We start from the raw sequence: 23,238 nt of genomic DNA on the forward strand, positions 1-23,238 counted from the left end.
TTTTAATCTTACAAAAAAAGAATATTTAGTAAAGGTAAAGATAATTATTTATTTATCATTAAAAATATAATAATTTACACTTTAATTTAAAACCAGTAAATTTTATGTTATAAATTTATTGTTATGTGTAAGAATTAGACAAGTTAAGTTAATTTTCTATTTGTAGAATTTTTAACAAAATGCATCTATCATACTTTTAAGGATCTCATAATTGATAATAAAGATCATAAAATATGCAAATAATAACCATAAAAAAAATAAAATAAATTGATTTTAAGTATTAATAGTATTAGAATTTAATAATTTCCATTATTTTTTAGTTGTCTTAAATAAAAAATGTTATTTAAAAAATACTAATTATAGAAAAATAACATTCTTATAAATTAAAAAGCAAATAAAATAATGAAGTAATTTTAAAATTTATTGAATTTTCGTCATAAATTATTTATTGTGAAACTATACTATCAACCAACATGAGAAAATAAATCTGTTATTTATTAATTAATCAATAAGAGTATGATTCATAATTTTTGTATGTGGAATCAATTAAAAAGTTATTATTTAAAAGAATTGAGTCAACTGATGAGTTATGGGAAATAGATATGTATGAAAACATATTTAAATTTCAATTTATTATAAAAAGCTAATTTAAAAATTAAAGTGATAAGGAATAGACTCTGTGTCTTTTAACAAATTAAAAAGTTGATTTTACTGGTTTTAAAATAAAAATTTGAAAAAATAAATCAATTTCATTTTTATTAAAAGAAAATTTTTAAAGTTCTTTTATTTAATTTGAGAATCAATATTTACCATAATTTTTAAATTAATAGTCAGTGGATAAGCTCTAACAATTTTTTAAAAACCCTTTATATAAATTTAAAAAAAGTGATAAGAGAAACAAATAAATTAATTAATTATAAAAAACTGATAAAAAGAAAAAAATCAATATATCTCAAAAAAAAAAATGATATCAGAATACATTAAATACTTGGATGTATTTTCATAGTCTTTTTAATTTAACTCTGGAAGAATGAAAGATAGAAAAAGGACTTATGTGGGTGCTTTCTTAACATTATCGATTATGATAGTTAGCATTTACTATTTCTTTTATTTGTTCTTGAGGTACATGGAGAACTAAATTGATCCTAAGTTTAGAATATAAAATTTTGTTAAGAATGACCTAATCTAAATCCCTCTTAGCAATGATTTGATTGCATTTTCATTTGTCTAATCTCAAGACGGTATAACAATTGATCAAATATAAGCCAAAACAAATAAGACATATATTGTCACTATAGCTACATATCTTTACTCTGATAGCAATGGTTTTTATATGAAGTAATTAAATGTTTTTCCCTGCAACAATACTTAACTTGAAGGATATAGGTGTATAGATATGTCTTCTGTCCCTAGTAATTATAGTTTGATACTCGATTCTAATAACCGTGCTCAATCATAAATTAGTATATAAGCTTATAGGTGCTAAGACACAGACATGTTTAAATAATTCGTACCTGATAACTGTGCAAATGCTGATGACATTAATTAATTTATTGATAATTTAGCAAATATGGTAAATGTTAAATTAATTACATCTTAATACAATATCACTTCAAAGTCATTTGAAAAAAACTACAAAACCTTTCGCCTTTTAATGTCAAACAGTTAAATGATGTTCACAGAATTTAAGGCTTAAAATTAAATTACTTCGATTAAAGATGGATTTATAATATAATCTGAGAATCAGTTCTCTTCACCTATTTCGTATGTTACAACCACATAAGCTTTAGACTCAAAAACAGTACTTGAATAAGAGGGCGCAACTTATTTTACAGAATTTTTTTTGGATGTTGAAGAAACTGTATACCTTACATAAATATAATTTCCAACTTTTCCAGAAATTTTAGCTCTCTGCAATAGTACTTTATCTTTGTTAATGTGTTTGGGATTCTTAGGAAGGTAAATGGCTTAAAAATTAATTAGACAGGAATTGTTTCTTTTGATCCTATAAAATTTCTATCAAGGTACCTATTAAAAAATTCTCAAATTGCACAAACTTACTTAACTTAGCAATTCCCCAATAGAAAAAAAAACTAAAAGCTTGACCCACTCTGCTGAATTATTAGAAAATTCAAATCCTATAATTGTTCCTAATTTTAATACAAAAAGAAGCATTTAATTAACTTATCCATAAGATACAGATAACTAAAAAGTATATGAAGATGTTATCATAGAAAATTAATTTGTAAAAGAAATAAAAAGTCCAAGAATAAATCCTGATTAAACCCAAATTTATTAGTAAGATTACTTTTAAGAGCCTAGAAACATAAATAATTTTTAGTAAGATTGTACAAATACAGATCATATTCAGAAAGAATCGGTATCAGAAAGTAATAAAACTTAAGGTATCTTTAATGAAGACCATAAGGCGAATGAAATTAGTATAGCTAAAAATTTAGAATTTAGGCTAAATGAAGTTAATATTAATTATTGCAACAAGCAAATACTAAATATAAACTAAAAACAAGAAAGTTAAAGAGATAAAACAAAAGAGTAAAGGAGTTTATCAAAGCAAATAAATGCTAAAAAAAATTTTGAAAAAAAGCAAAAGGAATCTTTGTAAATTTCACCACCACTTTCAAGCTGCAGAGAATCTTTAAGAAATAATGAATAAACCAATTTTTTCTAAAAAAATGAAAGAGTTTCAATGAGATAAAACACAAATAATCAAAGATAAACAGAGGTTATTGAAATTAATTCTGTCCTAAGTAAAGATGATAGTATCAAAAAAACCACCCAAACCAATTTAGAGTAAAAGCTTAAGACTCTAAACAACTAAACCTTGTTAAAGAAACTAGAGCAAATCCTATTTAAATTCAAGTAAATATTTCATTAATCAAATTAAAAGCAAAAACTATTTAGTTACTACAAGCATTTAAAATATTTTTAAAATGCTCAAATATAAAATAAAATAGCCAGTTAAAAAAAAAATTATTTGAGTTTTATTAATTTTTACTAAAATAAATGAAATAATTCAAATAACTTTAAATTTAAAAACAAGCAAAACAAACTAACAAAAAATAAATAAATAAATTATTTTTTTAAAGTATATAATAGCAATAAAAGTATCTCAAAGATAAAGGTATAGATTAATAGACCTTTCTTTCTATCGAAAATCAAGTAAATAGGAGTCTTGATTTTTCTCAAATTTATCAGGAAATCATGTTATGCAAAAAAGCTGTGATGATGATTTTAAATTAAGAATAATTTGCTGCTTTAAGATTTGTTGGATGTTCAGATTAATTTTCAGTAGCGATTTCTAGTGAGTAAAAAGGTAATTTTAATAAACCAATTTAGATTATGATTTTTATTTTACTATTATTTAAAATTAAAAAAAAATAGACTACTCGCTTAATCACTTTGAGAAATAATTTGCAACTTAGTTGATAGATCAGAGATAGGTTTAATATGTAAACTCATTTATATAAAGATGCTCTTAAAATAATGACTTGAGTGCTATAGATTAAAGAATTTATTAATCATTGATTTGAAAAAAATTATTTGTTTATTATATTTGTTTCATATTAATAATAAATATGTTTACTTTTTGAAATGAGGTTTAATGAATTTTAATTACAGATTATTTAGATATTGAGGTATATATATATATATATACTTTAATCTAGTTATATAAGAGTTAAAGAAAAAATAATAATGTAAATCAAAATATAGGTCCTTTACGTTCATGACATACATACATAATAATAATAATAATATAATAATGAGTATTTATTGATTTTTTTTTTCTTATTCAAAAAAGTGTTTCTTTTACTTTTTATAAAAAAATGATCTCCGTCATAACTATTTTGTTTTGTCATAATTTTTAAATCTATAATAAAATATAAATTCCTGGTCTTATTATCAATTGAGCATGAAAGCTTTTTCAAAGCTAAATTTTTAATTGCTTATTTAAATTTAGAACTAAATTTTTTAAATAAATTTCTTATTATTTGCTTAAACATAAAAAATTAAATTATTCTTTTAAGTCTACTTAAGAAGAACAAGAGAGCGTAAAAATTAAATAATTAAACGATAGAAAATCTAACAAAAAAAAGATGGTATCAGAATATATTAAATATTTGGATGTATTTTCCTAGTCTTTTTAATTCAATTCAGGATCAATAAAAGGTAGAAAAAGAACTTATATAGGTGTTTTCTTAACATTTCTTATAATGGGGGTTTCTATTTACTACTTCTTTTACCTTCTCTTGAGGTATTTGTAGAACTAAATAGATCCTAAATTTAGAACCTAAAATTTCATTAAGAATGATCTAATCCAAATACCTCTTAGTAATAATTTGATTGCATTTTAATTTATTTAGTCTATAGATGGGAAGACAATAGATGAAATATAAGCATAAACAAATAAAACATATATTGTTACTCTTGCTAAATTTATTTACAGTGATAGCAATCATGTCTATACGAAGGATTTAAATGTTATTCCATGCAACTCTACTTAACTTTAAGGATTCAGATGCATAGATACATCTGTTATCCCTAGTAATTATACTTTGATGCTAGATTCTAATAATCATGCATAGTCATAAATTGCGATATCAGCGTACAGATGCTAAGACAAAGACTGGAAAAAAAAATTTATACCTGATAATTGTGCAAGTTCTGAAGATATTAATAAATTTATTGGTAATTTAGCAAATTTGGTAAACGTTAAATTACTAACATAGTAATACAACACTACTTCAAAGTAAATGGAAAAGAATTTCAAAATATTCCGTATATTAATGTCAAAAAGTTAAACAATGTTCACAGAATTTAAGGCTCAAAATTAAATTACCACCATTAAAGATGGATTTGTAATTTAATCTGAAACTTAGTTTTCCTCACCTATTTCATATATTGCAACTACATAAGCTTTAGACTCTTAAGCAATATTACAATAGCAAGGAGTAACTTATTTCTCATAGTTTTTTTTGAATGTTGAAGAAACAGTATTCATTACTGAAATATAATTTCCAACTTTTCCAGAAATTTTAGCTCTTTGTAATAGTACTATATCTTTGCTGATGTGTTTAGGATTCTTAGGAAGGTAAATGGCTTAAAAATTAATTAGACAAGAGTTGTTTCTCTATAATTTACAGAATTTATATCTTGGTACCTATGATTAAATTCTCAAAATGCATAAATTTACTTAACCAAGTAATTATACTAAGATTAATAAAAATTTGACCTATTCATGTGAATTATTAGAAAATTCTGTTCCAATTTTTGTTCCCAATTTTAATACAAAAAAAAGCAATTAATTAAATTAATTATCAGATACTGAATATTAGAAAGTTTAAGATGATATTGTCTTAGAAAGGGATTAAGCAGCAGAAATTCAAACTTCAATTGCAACTCCTGATTAAAGTATTAAACCTGATTATATGTGCATAGATTAGTCAGAGCTTAAAGAATAAAAAAATGAAGCTAGTTTTTTGGATGACAGTAGAAATACACATTGCAATATGAAATCGATAGAAATGCATAAAAATAGAAAATAATTCTTTAAAAGTGAAGAACTTAAAGCAAATAAAACTATTTTAGCTAAAAATTAAAAATTTAGATTAAGTGAAATTAATCTTAACTTTGATAACAAACAAATTCTAAATATTAACTAAAAATAAATGTCATACGGAGATTTAAATAATCAAAATATAGAAAAAAGGAGTTTTTCAGCATAAGTGAATTCCAAAAACTATTTAGAAAAAAAGAACATGTCATCTTAATATATTTTATCACCTCTTTCAAGTTTTAAAGACCCTTTAAAAAGTAATAAATAAAATAACTATTTCAAGAAAAATGATAGAGTTTCAACAAAATAAAACCAAACCAATTAAAAATAAGCAGAAAAAATTCAAATACTTTCAGTTCAAAGCTAAGTTAATGAAAACCACAACCTAGTAAATTAAAATATTTCTTAAAATAATTTAGAATAAAAGTTTAAAGCTCTAAATAGCTAAGCCTTACAAAAGAAGATAGAAGGAATACTATTCAACAAATGTGGGTAAAAAATTTTATTAAATTTATTAAAAAAAATAAAGAAGAAAAGAATGATTTTAATAAATTATTTTATTTTGATATTTTAAAAATTTAACGCTATTGAATTTTTATAAATAATAAATTAAATAAAATTTTACCTGAAATTTTTTATTTATTAACAATGTTCCATGATTTTCATTCAAAATAATCATAGATCAGGTTTCAAAAACTAAAAAAAATTGAATTTTTTAAAAGTATATTTAGGAAATAGAAGTGTAAACAAGATAATACCATAGACTAATAGACATATCTTTCTATTGAAAATCAAGTAAATCGAAGTCTTGATTTTTGTTAAATTTATCAAGAAATATCGATGTGTAAAAAAGCTATAATGATGATTTTAAGCTAAGATTAATTTGCTGCACTAAAATTAGTTGGTTGTTAAAATAAATTTTCATAAGCAATTTCCAATTAGTAATAAGGTATTATAAATTAATTGAAATAAATTAGTTATAATTTATTTATTTATTTTTATTTTCCAAATTGATTTATTTTTGAAATTTAAAAACAATAGATTACTAAATGAGTCATTTTGAGAGCTAATTTGAAATATAATTGAATGAATAAGTATAAATTTAATAAATCGATTTATTTATACAAAGATGCTCTTAAAATAAGGACTTGAGCGAAATAGATAAAAGAATATATTAATCTTTAATTTGAAAATATTTTTAAATTTATTTTTTTACAGAGAAAATATAAATTTAATAATGTTTTTTAAAGGTTGTTTAGAAATTAAAACATAAATAAATAAATCATTTATTTTTTAAAATTTTAATTTTTGGCTGGCTAAAATGGTCATTGAAATGCATTCACTAATATATAAATACAGGCATTCTATTTGCTTATTTTTTATAAAAAAAACTTTTTAAAATAGTTTTAAACAAAAAAAGCAAAACTTTACTTAAAAATAAAAATATTTAAACTTTTATTATTTTGATAAAGGAATAGTTTTAAATTGTACACTATTCAATATAATTAGAATTTTTATTTGATTTTTATATAAATATAATAATTTCTATCATTATTTGAATTCAAATTTTAATATATTTTTTAATTTGAAAGCTTTAATTTTATCATTTTAGTAATTTAAATACAATCTAAAAAAGCGAATTAAACTCAAAGAAAGTTTTTATTTTTTAATTAAAACTGTTTTAAATTTTAGTTATTTTTAATTAAAAAAAATGAAAAGTATACAGATATAGTCAAAAGATAGTTTGCTAAGATTAATTGTATAATTTTCCTAAAAAATGTTGAATTTAATTTTTTTAGATCATAAAAAAAATAATTTTGCTTTAAATGATTGTATATTTTTAGTTAGTGATTATAATAATAGCTAAAAATAATGAAGCAGAAGTAGAAAAATTAATAGTTATTTGAATATAATAGTCTAAAAATAATAGATAAAACAATAGAAAAAAAGAAGCATTGAGGGATTATTTGAAAATATAAATATTATCAATAATAATTCTTTCTTTCTTTTAACTATCTCTTTGGCTCCTATTGAAAAATAATATTGAATAATAAATAGCGTCTAAGATTAAGATTTTTTTTATAAATGCAAAAAAAGAAAATAAATAACTAAATAATCAAAGTTAAAAAAAGCTAGGAAAAAGAAAAAGAAAATGCCTAAAAATAAAGGAAGAGGTGGTAAAAACTACAGAAGAGGTAAAAATGAAAATGAAACCAAGAGAGAATTGGTTTTCAAAGAAGAAGGTATGGAATATGCCCAAGTTATTAAAATGCTTGGTAATGGTCGTCTCGAAGTTTTCTGTTTCGACGGCAAAAGAAGAATTGGTCACATTTGTGGTAGACTGAAAAAGAAGGTTTGGATTAGCATGGACGATATAGTCTTAGTTGGTCTCAGAGACTTTTAAGATGATAAGTGCGATATCCTCCTTAAGTATTTACCTGATGAAGTACGTAATCTTAAACAATATGGTGAAATCGATGAAAATATCAAGATTAACGATAAATCTGGTGCTGATCAAGCTGATGTTGTCTTCGAAGATTCTGACAGTGATGATAAAGATGATGATGACGATGATGAAGATGAATAACCTACTCGTCAAACTAACACTAGAGTTAATTAGATGGTTGAAAGCTCTGACGAAGAAGACAACAAGGAAACTGGAAACTATGAAGAACAAAAGTACGATTAGAAACATCAAAATAAGAAAGATGATATTGACATCGATGATATCTGAAAATTATAGTTGTCAGTATTTTAACACCTACAAACCCTAAAACATCTAAACATAAATAATATCATGCATATGCTTCATCTATTCTGATGAAAAAAAATATAATAAGTATGTAAATGAAAGCTTTATCTTCAGTTATATCTCTATTAGCTGATAAGAATACTCAGCAAAACTAAATATTAGTATTGTAATCATATGTTAGCGATCACAAAAGAATAATAACAATCTTTAATTTATTAGTTTGTATTGCAAAAGCATTAATCAATCTATTTATCTCAATTGAGCCAAATTAGGCTCAAATTATCTATCAAAAACATTAATAAAAATAATTATTATAGTATCTAATTTTGCCACTATCCAAAATTTGCAATCAATATATTAACCATTTATATATTTTTGAGAAAGCATAAATTTATTTATTTCTTTAATTTTTATCACTAACTGTAGATAACTAACTGCATATTATTATTTATTTGAGTATAATCGAAGTTAAAGTTTTTACTATTTTACTATTCATTCATTCATTTTTTTTAATTTTATTTTAAGACTTGTTGTTTTCTATGTAGAAATCATATTTTTAAATTGATATTCTAATTTTATAAAATAAATTAAATTCGTATTTATATTATCTAAAAGTATTTACGTTTGCTGAATGTTAGAGCAAAATTTTTTCATTAGTAGTATTGAATACTATTGAGAATTTTATTTTGATATTGGAATTTATTTTTAAAATTATGGCTTTTAAAAACTTAAATACAAAAATTTATTAGATTTTTAATAGGTTTTTAAAGATATTCTATTAATTTTTAATTTTATTTTTGTCTAATTTTATTTTTTAATTTAAAAAATTTTTTAAGTTTCCTGAATTAGAAATTAAAATTTATAGAAGCCATTTATAATCATTTGATTGATTTTTATTTATAATTGATTATTTAAAAATAAAGTTTTATAGAAAAATTAAAATAAATTTAAGTATTTATATCAAATTACTTTAATTGTAGTGCTTAAGATAGAACTTTTAATTTATGCATATAAGTTTTTAAAAATACAATAACATCCTTTAAAAACGATATTTAATTGCTGTAATCTTTATGATTTTAGTTATTTGATTTAGATTTGTTTTAATTATTCATTAAACTATTGAAGTGTTGTTTTACTGTTTTAAATTAGAAAGAAAGATACATTTATAATTTAAAGATGCACTATCAAAGAAATCAATTCTTCAGCACTGTTAAGAAACCTAAAGATAGAGTTACTTTTCTTGATGAAGAAAAAGATGAAAAATTAAAAGATACCAATAAAAAGAAAGAGGAAGCCGTTTCTGTTTAAGAAATCGAGCTTGAAGAAAAAAAAGAAGAAGAAAAGTAAGAGGCTAAGGAAGAAAAAAAAGATTAAAAGCAGTAAAAGGATAAAAATAAAGCCAAAAAATAACATTTTAGACCTGAAGATTTGAAAAAAGTAAAAGATTTCAATAAAAATATTGATGCAAATTCTTTGTTACGTCGTTGGGATGTTAAATTTTTAGATATTAAATGTGAAAATCTGTAGAAAGAAGCAATTACGATATTTTTAGTTTTTAAAATTGGTGAAAAAAGCAAGGTATCTCCAGACGAGTTAAAGAATAGAAAAGAAGAGTTAGATTCTGATATGATTAATTAAAATTTATCTTAGAAATAATATAAAAGTGAACTTATAAAAGAAATAGAGAAGGAATCTTTGCGTAAAGTTAAATTATTTATAGAAACAGAAATACATGCTAGCTATAATATGCTAAGGCAAAGGAATTTAGTTATTGAAGTTTGGGAATACTCTAGATGGAGCTTAAATAAATTTTTAGGAGTAAAGTATGTCAAATTAGAGTAAATTGCATAAAGCTCAATTAACTAATAATTTGATATTAGGAGGTAAATAAATTTGTCAAAATAAATAAATATTTTAGCAGATTTTATGTGTATTATTTTAAATTACTGATCATACTATCAATTCACCTTATTAAATTTTCAAAAAAATTTTCTTTTTAATGGATTTAGAATTATTTTGTTTAGGGAATATATTCTATGTGACTAACAATTTTAAAGAAGTTAAAATTTGTTTATGCTAAGGCATAGTATTAAAAGATCATATATAAGTGATTTTTTTATTCACATTTTAATTTAATTTTTAATTGAAAGGAATAAATATAACTAAAAAAGTAGAAATTTTAATAAGTTTTTCAAACGCCAATCTTAACTAAAATTAATATGATCTCATAAGAAAATAATATGAATGTATATTATAGACTAAATTTAATAAATTTGTATTTTAAATATATTAATAGAGCTGGGAAAAATGCCTCTTTTTTGAGACTTTACTTCACTTGTTACTTTTAAGAAATTTGGGACTTCAGATTAGATTTTGAAAACTTAAAAGGTTTTAATACAATTGATGACTAGAGAAAACCTATTTCTTCTACTTTAAAGATTACTTTAATGGATGACAGTAATCCAACTGTAAAAACTTCAGAGCATCCTCAAGCTCTTCATCCTAATTGGGGATACGTTTAGGACTTTATACATTTCAGAGGAACTATGGATGATTTAACAGATAATTTACTTTAAGTATTATTTTTATTTTAAATTAAAATTTTAAATAAATATGAATTTAAAATAGTTTTCTTTAGCATAAGGAAGTGCTATTAACATAGGAGTTTTGAGTGAAGATAAAAAAACTCTCATTTCCCTTAGAGGAATACACAAATTCAACTAGCTTTAAGCTAGCATTAAAGTAAAAGTAAAAAATTAGAAATAAATTCAAAAGAAAAAAGAGGATGAAGATGGTTAAGAAGAAAATAAACTAGATTAATTGAATGAAGAGGAAGTTTACACTTATATTGAAGGAAGAATCAATTTAAATTAAATTCCAAGGTATTTATTTATTTATTCACCTAAATATTTTTTAAAATTCAATTTCCTTAAAAATGAATGAATGAACTAAAGATACATTTAGTCGGGAGAGCTTGTAAGGTATAAAAAGGATTAATAATACTTTTGCATAGTAATCAATAGAGTTAGTCACATTTCTGCTCCTGATGACAGAGGTTTAATCAATAGTTATGTTGTTATTTAATGTGGAAACGAAATGAAACAAACAAGAACTGTAAAAGATTAAATGAATCCTGATTTTAATGAAGAAATGGTTTTTAAAATTCCTATAATTAAATCTACAAATTTCTTTGACAAAGTTAACATCGTTAATATCGTTTAAAACTAAAACAATGTAAATGTTGAATCAATGAGAGACGAGTTATCAAAGCGTAACGAAGTTAGATTTTCTCTTTGGGTTGAAGGAAATCAAATAACAAGTGATGATAATTTGGGAATTGCTTCTTTTAACATCAGTGAACTGGCCTCATCATTTTAATTAGAAGAAAAAGAAGTTATAGACTTTGAGACCAAGTAAAAATTTTTAAGCAACTAGGTTTTTTTTTATTCAGGTTTTATTCAAAATTAGAGAGAGAACTAAACACAAAATTAAAGTTGGAAATTTCACTAAAAGTTTTATTTCAAGTAGATTCGATGCTTCTCGTATAACAATCTCATTTCTTGCATTTTTTTTACCTGTCCTTCCAGAGAATATTGATTTGAGAGATTTTTCGAAGATATAAGGAGATACCTATCCTTATGATATCAGAGACAAAATGAAGATAGTTTAAAATGACTACTAGTCGAATGCTTTATTTACAAGATGGGAATCAAAAATAAAAGAAACATTCAAATAATGGAATTTGAAGAAAAATGAAATAGCTATATTTTTAAAAAATATTTGGGTTAAAGATCAATACAATAAATTGCATTTCATATGCAAGTTTGTAGATACATTTACTATTTAAGACATGAGTTATGAAGATACAGACGAAACAGAAAAACATGATACCGTACTTGAGACTCTTGAGGATTTAGCTCATTACACTCGTTGTATACCTTTTGTAGAAAGCGATTATAACGACATATGGTATCCTCCTGATTTTTTCTTATCTTTGAGAAGAGGCTCCATGATAGACCATGCAATCTTAATGGCATGTAATGATTATATAAAAATTTCAATTTTAAATTCATTTTTTTTTTTTTTGCTCTTTACTAAAAAGGTTTGTTTATGGGAAGCAGCTCAATCAAAAAAGTAATAATTTAATCATTACGTTGTTTCTTTGTTAAAGATCATTTATTTAATTAAAGTCAAAAGAAGAAATTAAAGAAAAGGATGAGTTTCCGATTGAAGATAGAGTTTTTGTTTGCCTAGGAACCAATTAATATGAATACATTGTGTCTTGGGTAATGGTTTTTAATCATAATTTTGACAGTATCACTTTTTGGGATGTCAAAGAAAATAAAAAGTGGACGTTAAATAATAGAGTTGAAGCGGAATAGATAATATTTCTTAAGTAGCATTTAAATCCCAGTATAAGAGATAAAAAAAACATTAAAATAGGCTTAAATCTACTAGGATTTAAGTCGAAATAGGAGAGAGAACTAGAAAAAAAGCTTAAAGAGGAACAAAAAAGGCTAGAATTGTAGGCTAAGCTTGAGTAAGAAGCAAAGGAAGAAAAGAGAAGATAAGAAGAGGAGCAATAAAGGCAAGAAATGATTAATCAATAATAAGAAGTTTAGAAAGTGATATCTGATTTGTAGCAAAAGGAACCTAAGAGTGAATAACAAAAAGATACAGGTTTCTTAGCTATGCTTAATAAGGAAGACAATATTAAATAGAATTAGTTATTTTCAGCTGATGAAATAGAAAGAGGTACTATGAGACGTAATTAAATAAAAAAGCTTGAAGATCTAAGTACTCAGTAAAATACAGTATAAGAGCCTCCTAAGAAAGGTTCAACTTAAACAGATACTTTTCTTTAGAGCTAAATAAATGACAGAAAAACATTTAGCAAGGCTCAATAAGAATCGAATCATCCTAAAAAAACATTCTTGGACGCACACAAGGATGAAATGATTCAGAAATAAGATTAAGGAGAACTAACAAAATTCAAAAAGGTTGAAGAATTCGGTGATAGAGAAGGTGAATTTGAAGATCTACCATATAAGTCAATACAAATAATTTTTAATCATAAAAATGTTTATGCTAATTTAAGTAACTAAAATCCAACAGCTATTTTCTATCATCTTCATGATCCAAAGAAATGGTTTCCCTACTTAGAAGGCAATTAGTAAAAGGTAAAAAAAAACATTATTTCTTATTTGATTTTTAAAATTGATTTAGATTCCCATCAATCACCATTAAAACTTTTAAATTATTTTTAAATAATTAATTTGAAAAATTAACTTGTGAAAATAAATAAACTCATGCATTTTACTTTGGTAAAAACTTTTTAATCAATAAATAAATAAATATTTAGTTAGGCAGCTTTTATTTACCATCAAATCCTTATCCCAAAATGTCAAAGTAAGCAGCTGACAATTCTTTAGATTCTATATTAAGTGATATTAAAGATGGTATAAGTAACATGAGAAGTAACGAAGGCTTATAAACTCATTGGAAGTCCAACTTGGACTAAAGTTGCAAACTCCTGAAGCACTACGCACGTTGCTTAGAATATAAAGACAAAAGTATGCTTAAATTTTAATTTCAATGATTGGCTTATTTTATTTGATCTCATTTTATTTTTTCATTAATTTTTTTTTCTTTTAAAAAGATAGAAAAATGAAAGTGAAAGATCCTGAAACAAATGAAGAGCTTGAAATGGATTTCGATGCTTTGAGAGCGAAATTTGAAAAGGACATGAAAAATTTAATGCCAACTGACTATCATTTTTAGTGTTTACCTATGAAATTCCTATTCATTGAAAAAAGTTAAATTAGAGCCTTAATCGAAGAAAAGGCTAAATCCTTCTTCTTGTTAAAGAAAAAGCACATTATTTTTGGCATGAATGGCAAAATATTTAGATATCCTAACAAAATAAACTGCTTAAGAATAGTAATTGCCATGTTTTACAGTAACCTTGATAACATATAAAACGAAAAAGATAAAGATAAGAATCTGAGAGATGAGAACGAAATAAGAGAAGAAGATGATGAAGAAAACTCTAATTTAATGGAATCAGAAGATCTAGATGAATAAGAAGAGAAATCTAATTTAAAAAAGTCCTCTTTTAAGAAATCTACGCGCTGACCATTAATTATTTAAATAGTATACTAATTTATCAGAAATATTATTGTAAGTTATCGTATTCGATTTAAATCAATAGTATCTACTTATTTGTATTTCTATTCTTATTTTTTTCTATTTTTTGAGGTATAGATAAATGCACAAGTTTTTATCTATTCTCATTAATTATATTACTTTTATTACCAAACGATGAAATATTTGTTCTCCAATTTATTTACAATAATTAAATTTTTGTTTTAATCAATAAAATACTTATAATAAATAATCAATTTATAATTAAATAAAGTTATCACTTTAATTAATTTTTAGGAAATCAATATCAATTCTTATTTTATTAATTTCCCATGAATAAATAAACCTTGATAAATTCTAAAAGAAATTATGAAATAGAAAAAGGATATTTGGCAATCAAATTTAAGTAACCAATTTTTTAAATTGTTAAAATAATTTTAAATCTTTCTAAAAAAAGTTCCCACAAAAAAAGTAGCTCTTTAAAAATGGAAGCTTTTCAGTACATTTCGTGGGCTTAGCTAAGGTATCTAAAGATATCTTTGAAGTAAAATAAAAACTATTTTAAAACTATATAATTGTTTATAAGTTATTAATAACCCAAATAGCTCTGTAACAGAAATTAAGAACATAGATATAAGTGTTCTACAAATGGTAATAAGTTAAGCCACCTCACTTAAAACTCTCAAAATAAAATGGAAGTAATATTTTTTATTAAAACTATTTTTCAAATATTTTTAAAAACTCAAAAAGTTTTTTGTTTAATTTTTAAAAGCTCAACAATGGACTTACAACCTGAATGTGTTGCTCTTTTATTCAACGTAGTTATAAACTGCAAAAATTTAAAAAGACTTGTTTTAAATTTTAAGTAATTTACCATTTATAATAAAAACAATACAATATTTTTTTAATTTAAAATAATAAATAAAGCTTTAGTAGGCTGCAATAAAGTGTATATTAATTACTTCCTTAATTTTTAGTTAAATTAGATGACTTAGAAGATCTATCTTTACATTTTAAGTAAATTATTTAATATTTCTAAAAAAACCAGATATGTTTAAAATTTACATTAAAATACCATAAAATCATAACTCTTTAAAAATTTATTTTTTAATCTATCCTTCAATCGCCTTGTGTTTAAATTAATTAAAAATATTACAAAATAACACTTAAATCCATTACTTAAAATTTATTAAATAAAATAAATATATTTAGGATAATATTTTGATCAATTTTTAATACTAACTATACTTTAATTATCTTAAAATAATCTTCGAATTCAAATTTTATTTTATTTGGTGCTTTAAAAATAAACTTGAAAATTATTTGTATAAACTCTATTATTAAATCAAAATCAAACTTTATTTTATGATTATATTTCTCTTAGCAATATCATCAATAGTTAGTTTTTGGTTTTTATGGTATTCATTTTATTTAACAAAATATAATCAATATTTATAACTTAGTTCCTGCAACTTAAACTCCGATGAGTGTTAATACATAAGCACAGCAATAAGCTAATGTCCAAAATTGAGAACTTTAGAGCTGAATTTAAAGTAATTCTAATATATTTGTATAACTTTCCCTTAATTAAAATTTATATTTAGTAAATATATTTAAAGCATTTTAATTTTTGAAAGAAATCAATTTAAAACCTATTTATCTGTACCTTTTTATTCAAATAGCTTTAACAAGATTTGTAACTTAAGTCTGAGTTTACTTATTTAATTCTTTAGATCCCTAAGATATCTCAAATCATTAAATTTAATTTTAACGTAATATTAACTTCTGATTTTTAAGGTTTTTAATAATAGATTAATTTAACAGAAAAAACTAGATTTCTGACTCAGGGGTAGCTTATCTGTTCTAGTAATTAAAGGATATTAAGAACCTTAAAAAGCTTTTCTTAAAATTAAAGTATATTTTTTTCAATTTATATTTTTTAATAATAAATTATAATTTTTAAAAAATAAAGTGGAAATGACATAACAAATGACTGTGCTAAAGTAATATCCAAGGGATTAAATAGCTGTAATAATCTCTTGTAGTTTTAAATGAATTTACAGTAATAACTAATTAATTAATTCCTTAATTTCTGATATTCTAACCTTTCAATTTTTTAATAAAATAGATGTACAAAATTCTGCTTAAAGGGATTCAAAAATTTTTCTGAAAACCTTAATAGTATGCTAAAAATTAATTATTTGAAAATTATCTTAGAGTAATTAATAATTTGTTTGCTTTACATAATTTTCAAATATTTTATATAATTATAGCTACCAAGATAAACCTAAGAATTACCTTTAAGACCTAATGAAAAAACTAACCAATGTAGTTAAGTTAGACATTGACATTTGAAAAAAAAAAAAATTAATAGTTTATTACTTTCAATTCCTTTCTAAAGTTATTCTTATCAACAAATAAAAAAATTTAACAAAATCAACTTACAAACTTAAATATATTTAAAAACTCCCTTACATTACAACTAGTTTATTTCTTTCCTATATTCCTATTATTTATTGTATTTAAAATGTTTTTTACTCAATCTATAATAATTTATTTCATAGATTGAGTATTATTAAATTCTTATCATAATCACAATCATTATCTCATTAATAATATCTAAAAAGTTTTTATTTTTATTTGAAATGTTTTTATTTTATTTGAAAATCTTTGTTTCTGGATTATTTAAATGCTTTATTTGCTAAGATAATGCGTTAAAAATTGAAATTTATTTGTTCAATACTTAAACATAAAATATAAAACTAAAAATAAAAGATTTACTACATAAGATTTCAGTATAAATATTTTTAATACTACAATATAAAGCAAAAAGTAGTAAATATTTAGTTCTTTAATTAAAGAATTTCAAAAAATAAATTTATTTTATTCTTTTAAAAATTATTTTTTTTAATAGATCAAATATATTCTAATATTAGAATCAATTTGTTCCCCATAATTCCTGATATTTCTTATTTTATTAAAAATATGTTGCTACAAATTTTCAGTATAAATTTACCTGGTGCTTAAATAGATATAACAAATTTATTTAATGTGAAATTAATTAGAAAGAATTTTATATTAAAACAAAAATGTAACATTATGAATTTATTTATTTATAAATAACATTTTTAGAATAGCAAAAAGAAATTATTTTATACAAATTTATTATATGAATTTTTTATTTTAGATTGAGAGGTTTTTATTGGCAATCATCCATTAGTAATCATTTGAGAGTTTTTCAAACCCTCTTATATGGTTTAAAGATAATTTATTTAATAGTAGTTAATACTGCTTACAATAATTAATATTTGTTACTATTTTTGTAATGAAATAATGAGATAGTTTATAGATAGATAGATTGAATATTATATTGTAACTTTTCAAACAGTATTTTTGGATTTATTTTATTGTAAGAAACGAGTAATTTGTGATATTATTTCCCTTTGTTTAGGACCATCTTATTCAAACTCTGTGTTACCATCTATAACGAGGATAGGGATTTTTTCTTATAAACATTCTTTTGAAGTAATCAACCAATCTTCATGGCGTTAGTGAATATCCTTTAAGTATTCGAGTGAAATTGAATCCTTTTCTTCATCTCTAGCTCTCTTTTAAAGACGCTTGTAGCAAATTTCAGGTTGAACATGAAGGTAAATGATACCATCCATTTAGTTTGCATGGAATTTATCAACTAAAAAGTTAAAATAATCATTATAAAGAGCCCATTCGAGTTCGTTAAAGAAACCAGCTTTGTGTCCGTTTAAAGCAAATATAAATTTATCACTCAATACACTTCTTTCACAGACAACAAAAGGCTTTTCTCTACGGATTTCATGCCATTATTTTAGGCGTGAAAAGTATGCGTATACTTAGAAAGTATATCCCCAACGGTGAGGATTTTAGTAAAATGCATCAAGTAAGTTTAATTGAGGATTACCATCAATTGCCTACCAATTGTTGACTGGTTCTCTTACAACTTAGGTGTCTTCTACTAAACTTTGAATTAAACGAAGGAGGGTTGATTTACCACTTCCTATATTGCCTTCAACGGAAAAGATTTTAGAGTTGGAGTTAACATGGTTGGAGGGTGAAAGATATCCTAAAGTGTTGTTAGGATTTTCACTGACAGTGGAAGATGTAGAAGAAAATGACATCGTTATGAGCTAATTTGGGTATCTAAATTTCCTATTACTATTTTTTAAACTTAGGTTTTTATGTTGTATTTATATACTTTTTTTCAAGCTTTATATTAGAATCGACATTATTTCAATTATATCCTCAAAATAGATCTCGTTTTTAAATAGCAGTAATTTTTTAAGAGTTTAAAATTTTATGAAATTGAGGGAAAAGAAATCTTTTAATACATAACCAACTATATATATTTAACTCAATATTTATTTTTTTTCATAATCGTTATGGATAAGAAATCTCTACTTTAAGCATTTAAGTGACGACTGAAATCAGTATGATTATTCTATTAGTATTCTACATAGCTTAATTCGTATAGTTGTTCATTATTTCAGCATTATATAAACATATAAAGCACCATTTAAACATCCCCTAAAAGCTAGCTTAACGTCCTTTCATATATTGTTAAGCTTAACAACAGTTAAAACCCCCTCCTTAAGAAGAATAATTAGCTTACCTCTTTATCTTATTGGCGCTTATTATTATTATTTCAAAATCTCTCTTTTATCTAAATTCAGCGGACATCTATAATTATTCAAATAAAATTTCAATATTCACACAAATATAAGAGATTTTAGATAAATGGTAACACATTATAATTAGAAAAAAGAAAGTATTTATCTGCTTTAAATAATATATAAAATCATTAAATTTATTTCTTTAGTTTTTCTCTCTTTTCAAAATTTTTTTAAATAAATTTTTTTTGCAAAAAAAAATAATTATAGTACGAATATTTTGAATTTTCTCCATTTGAATCTCAAAAAAATCCGATAAAAACTAATTTAAGTGTAAAGTTTTTAATTTAAATTTAATTCTGCTAAAAGCAATTTACATTTTATTTTTAAAAATAAAATATTTTTTAGATTTATTCATATTATTTAATTTCTTTGCCAAAAATTATTATTCTAATATTAATTAATTTTATTTTGCTTGTAAAATGATATGCTTAAAAGAGGGGCTAAAATTAATCATTCTGTCTTTTATATTATTACAATATTTCTTAATTAGTTAAAAAAAATTCCTCTTGATTTTAAATTTAGCTAAAAAGTAATTTATCATTTCATATTTGTAACTAATAATCTCAAAATAAAATTGCCAAGTAAAATAATTTAAATAAAACTTTTCAAAACACAAAAAAAATAAACCTTTTATTTTTCATGAAATTAATTCAATTTCTTCTTTATGAAAATTTAAAACAATATTCAAGTATTTTTTTTCTTCAATATTTAAAATAATATTTTCGCTTAACATTCAATTAAGCAAATCATTAATTTTCAATTAAAATTTTAAATAATTTTGAATAGGGAATTTTTTAAAAGATGTTCCTTAAATTATTTTTTATTAAGATTAGGACAGTAAATATTTGTTATTATTTCTAGAAACTTTCTATTGTTAAATGAGATATTAATTTTTATTATCAAATTGTAAATAGTCTAATGTCAACATCAGTTAATTTGTACTTAATAAATTTACTTTATAAAATTTACCTTACAGATTATTTTTTTAATTTATACGATGAAATTTCTTTTTAATAATCACAATAATTATTTGCTTAATTAAAAAACAATAATATCTCAATCTCATTTCTCAGTTGAAAATACAAAATTTTTATTAAAAAAAGCTTATGTTTTTATATATTTTTGTGAAAGTTAAGATGTAAATAATAATTTTAGAATTTAGCAAAAAAAGATTTGATTGAAAATTTTTTAAAACAAAATTTAACAAAAAGAATCATTTATTTAATATAAGATAAGTATGCTGCAGGCTAAAGTCATTTATATAATTTAAAAACGATAATATAAATTTAAATAAGTAAATAGATTATCAGACTTTATAAGTATTTTTTTTCTTTCATAAAAATAAAAGTTGATTATTATACCCCTAAAACAATTGATTTAAAATAAGTTAACTTTTTGGACTTTTCCTTGAATAAAGAAAAACCCTCAAATTTAATAACTGATTAATTTTATTAATTTCTAAATTGTATTCAGGTATTTCCTATAAAAAACTCTGATTTCTTAGCTTGTATTAAATTATGGTCAACTCAAGTAATTAACTTAAATTAATTTAAAATTCATAAATAATCAAACTAATAAATTGGTTAATACTTGAATCTTATTTTTTAACTAAGGATAATTTTTACTTTCCTTAAAATATTTATGTTTTTTTGAATAATATGTCTATTTCAATAAAATTCTAAACTCTAAATTCTAAAATCTAAAATATTTTATTAAAAGCAACATATAAATCAAAATTCTTAATATTTATCGGATATTAATTCTTCTTCTTTTAAAAAATATGATAGTCAGTAGGGCCTTTTTTAAAAAAAGAGGTACTTTGAGAAAATTTGTATATTCTTATGTATTTAATGTATTTAATTACACTCAATTTTATATTGACTTACATTTTAATTTTATATTAGCAATTTTTTATTAACATTTGGAAATTTATGGAAAAAATACTCGTGCTTACTAGTTAATAAAGAGAAAAATTTTTAATTTGGAAAAGATAGAATGAGGTAATTTTAAGAAATAAATTAAGCTTAAGTATATTACTGAATATATATATATAAATAGATGTAGTTTATAAATTTTGTCTGTTAATTTATAAGTATAAGATGAGATGAGATGTGAGAAAATGTTTGTTTTTTTTAATTTAACATTAACTAAATTTTTTAATTTTAATGTCAATAATTATTAATTTTATGAGTTCTAAAGGTTTTAAACATTAATTAATAGCTAATGACTTCTTTTTTAATTTATTTTTCAAAAATCACTACTTCTTTCTTCTGAGTAGTCAAAAGACTCATCTTGAATTTTAACTCTCTTCTTTTAAGGTTGAGTTCTGCGTCTTTTGGCCAAAAGTTAGTTTTCAGGAAAACTCATATTCCATATTTCAAAGAAATCGTTGATACATTTCATATCTTGATTAAATATGTAGTACAAAAAGAAGTTGTATAAAAGATAAGAAACAAAACTGGACCTAATTTTTTTGTTAATATTGTAGTCAGTGCGCTTCTCGCTAGAAATACAGTCTTCTAAAGAGTACATTTCAATAACTAAGTTTCTATTAAATTCTTTTTCGATGTTGCACTCTCTTATTACTTCAAAGTATTTGACGATCACCCCTATGTATTAAGGATACTTATCAGAAATGTTAGAGTGTATGTAGTTATTAACTTCTTCAATTGAGCTGAGATTAAGAGGAGCCATCAGTAAATGAGCTGCTACTTTTTACATAAAATAGGATTTAATAGAGTCTTAGAACCATTTGTTAAGAAGATTTCTGTTTCCTCTTTTGCTCTTAACAGACTATCTCTCTAAGGTTAAAATGTTATGAAGTATTATTTCTTCAATTTCGTGTTACATTTGAATCGAATTAGTTAGATATTTGTTTTACTTAATTTAACTTTTATATGATTTTTAAAGATTAATTAAGTAATATATAAAGTGGTTTGGAAAACTCAAGTGTATTTTTCTATTTCCCATTAAAAAGGAAATTGCTTTATCTAACATTAATTTACAAATTAATTTGATTTAATTTAAGATAATCTTGTTTTGCAACCAGATACCAGAATTTCATAAAATAAGCAAATATATTTTTATAATCAAATTCAAAAATTTTAAGGTAAATAAAATCAATAAAAACAACGACTTAATACAATCAATTTTACTGAAAATAAAAAGTTAATTGTAATATACATTATTTCTGAATGTAATTACACAAAAAATAGCTTCTATTTTCTATCCATTGATTTATTATTAGGTCGAGTATTTTGACAAAATCTGAAAATAAATTTTTATCTAAAAACATAAGCAGTTTACACAAACAATTTTTTCAAAGAAAAATGTTTAAAATTACATGCCAATTAAAATTAGAACTTTATTCACAATTTATTTTAGTTAAAATTATTTAAACTATTATTTATCTACCAAAAATTATTATCTTTTTACTTTAAAACGGTTATTTTACTTTTATTTTGTCAGGTATTTTTTAAAAATAAATGCTAAAAATATTAAAGGTTGATAAGTTGTCAAACCTAAATTATAATAAACAACTGACAAAAAAATCTAGTCCGATTTAACTTTATTATATTATGCGATTGATATATTTAGTTTTTTTAAAATTCAATTCTATTAAAAAATTGAGGCTGTGTTTTTTTAGATATCATAAAAAAATGTCAGTACTTATATTAAAACAAATAAAATTACTCAGAAATATCGTAAGTACTAAAAGTACTTGCTTTTCTAGATACTCTTAGCTTTAAATTTTTTTTGAAATAAAATTTAACAACTTATCATATAAATTATATGGAAAAAATTTAATTTCTAGTGATATAAATAAATAAACTTATTTAATCATATACAATTAGCTATTTCAAGTATTTTTACCTTTTTAAAATATTATTTTTGAAATTATTTTGAAAAATAAATTGCTAAAATAACTTTTAATAAATCAAATTAAGGAAAAAATTCAATTTAGTTTATTGACGATTTTAAGGTATAAAAAAGGAAAAAAATTTTCTATATTTTAAGATTAAAAAATTGTTACTCAAATGCATACAACTTTACAGGCAATC

General features: G+C 22.3%; 8 protein-coding genes across 8 annotated transcripts; 5 read left to right on the forward strand and 3 right to left on the reverse strand. All coding sequences in view use genetic code 6, as the record gives it.

Annotated features, from left to right (window-relative positions):
- Nucleotides 1-964: 964 nt before the first annotated feature.
- On the forward strand, nucleotides 965-3,551 carry TTHERM_00497970 (transmembrane protein, putative; the record flags this gene model as incomplete). The annotated part of the gene is made up of 3 exons (XM_001027985.2): nucleotides 965-2,880; nucleotides 3,108-3,334; nucleotides 3,403-3,551. 3 exons carry the CDS (start codon nucleotides 965-967, stop codon nucleotides 3,549-3,551), a joined length of 2,292 nt encoding a protein of 763 aa, XP_001027985.2.
- A 564-nt stretch (nucleotides 3,552-4,115) lies between these two features.
- On the forward strand, nucleotides 4,116-6,589 carry TTHERM_00497980 (transmembrane protein, putative; the record flags this gene model as incomplete). Its single annotated transcript, XM_001027986.4, has 2 exons — nucleotides 4,116-6,067; nucleotides 6,298-6,589. 2 exons carry the CDS (start codon nucleotides 4,116-4,118, stop codon nucleotides 6,587-6,589), a joined length of 2,244 nt encoding a protein of 747 aa, XP_001027986.4.
- Nucleotides 6,590-7,727: 1,138 nt separating this feature from the next.
- On the forward strand, nucleotides 7,728-8,309 carry TTHERM_00497990 (eukaryotic translation initiation factor 1A; the record flags this gene model as incomplete). Its single annotated transcript, XM_001027987.3, has 1 exon — nucleotides 7,728-8,309. The coding sequence occupies one exon, from the start codon at nucleotides 7,728-7,730 to the stop codon at nucleotides 8,307-8,309; it is 582 nt and encodes a 193-aa protein (XP_001027987.3).
- A 1,194-nt stretch (nucleotides 8,310-9,503) lies between these two features.
- Nucleotides 9,504-14,462, forward strand: TTHERM_00498010 (C2 domain protein; the record flags this gene model as incomplete). Its single annotated transcript, XM_001027989.2, has 9 exons — nucleotides 9,504-10,210; nucleotides 10,624-10,903; nucleotides 10,956-11,209; nucleotides 11,282-11,740; nucleotides 11,796-12,364; nucleotides 12,430-12,461; nucleotides 12,518-13,507; nucleotides 13,690-13,900; nucleotides 13,987-14,462. 9 exons carry the CDS (start codon nucleotides 9,504-9,506, stop codon nucleotides 14,460-14,462), a joined length of 3,978 nt encoding a protein of 1,325 aa, XP_001027989.2.
- Nucleotides 14,463-14,803: 341 nt separating this feature from the next.
- On the forward strand, nucleotides 14,804-16,826 carry TTHERM_000498019 (hypothetical protein; the record flags this gene model as incomplete). The annotated part of the gene is made up of 10 exons (XM_012801065.1): nucleotides 14,804-15,015; nucleotides 15,077-15,169; nucleotides 15,244-15,336; nucleotides 15,399-15,488; nucleotides 15,935-16,024; nucleotides 16,154-16,243; nucleotides 16,296-16,385; nucleotides 16,444-16,533; nucleotides 16,600-16,689; nucleotides 16,745-16,826. 10 exons carry the CDS (start codon nucleotides 14,804-14,806, stop codon nucleotides 16,824-16,826), a joined length of 1,020 nt encoding a protein of 339 aa, XP_012656519.1.
- Nucleotides 16,827-17,851: 1,025 nt separating this feature from the next.
- TTHERM_00498020 (deoxynucleoside kinase) lies at nucleotides 17,852-18,625 on the reverse strand (the record flags this gene model as incomplete). The annotated part of the gene is made up of 1 exon (XM_001027990.3): nucleotides 17,852-18,625. One exon carries the CDS (start codon nucleotides 18,623-18,625, stop codon nucleotides 17,852-17,854), a length of 774 nt encoding a protein of 257 aa, XP_001027990.1.
- A 250-nt stretch (nucleotides 18,626-18,875) lies between these two features.
- TTHERM_000498029 (hypothetical protein) lies at nucleotides 18,876-19,184 on the reverse strand (the record flags this gene model as incomplete). The annotated part of the gene is made up of 1 exon (XM_012801066.1): nucleotides 18,876-19,184. The coding sequence occupies one exon, from the start codon at nucleotides 19,182-19,184 to the stop codon at nucleotides 18,876-18,878; it is 309 nt and encodes a 102-aa protein (XP_012656520.1).
- Nucleotides 19,185-21,424: 2,240 nt separating this feature from the next.
- On the reverse strand, nucleotides 21,425-22,027 carry TTHERM_00498030 (hypothetical protein; the record flags this gene model as incomplete). Its single annotated transcript, XM_001027991.1, has 1 exon — nucleotides 21,425-22,027. One exon carries the CDS (start codon nucleotides 22,025-22,027, stop codon nucleotides 21,425-21,427), a length of 603 nt encoding a protein of 200 aa, XP_001027991.1.
- Between the last annotated feature and the right edge of the window lie 1,211 nt (nucleotides 22,028-23,238).

Source organism: Tetrahymena thermophila (assembly GCF_000189635.1).
Source record: "Tetrahymena thermophila SB210 genomic scaffold scf_8253815, whole genome shotgun sequence".
NCBI lineage: Eukaryota > Ciliophora > Oligohymenophorea > Hymenostomatida > Tetrahymenidae > Tetrahymena > Tetrahymena thermophila.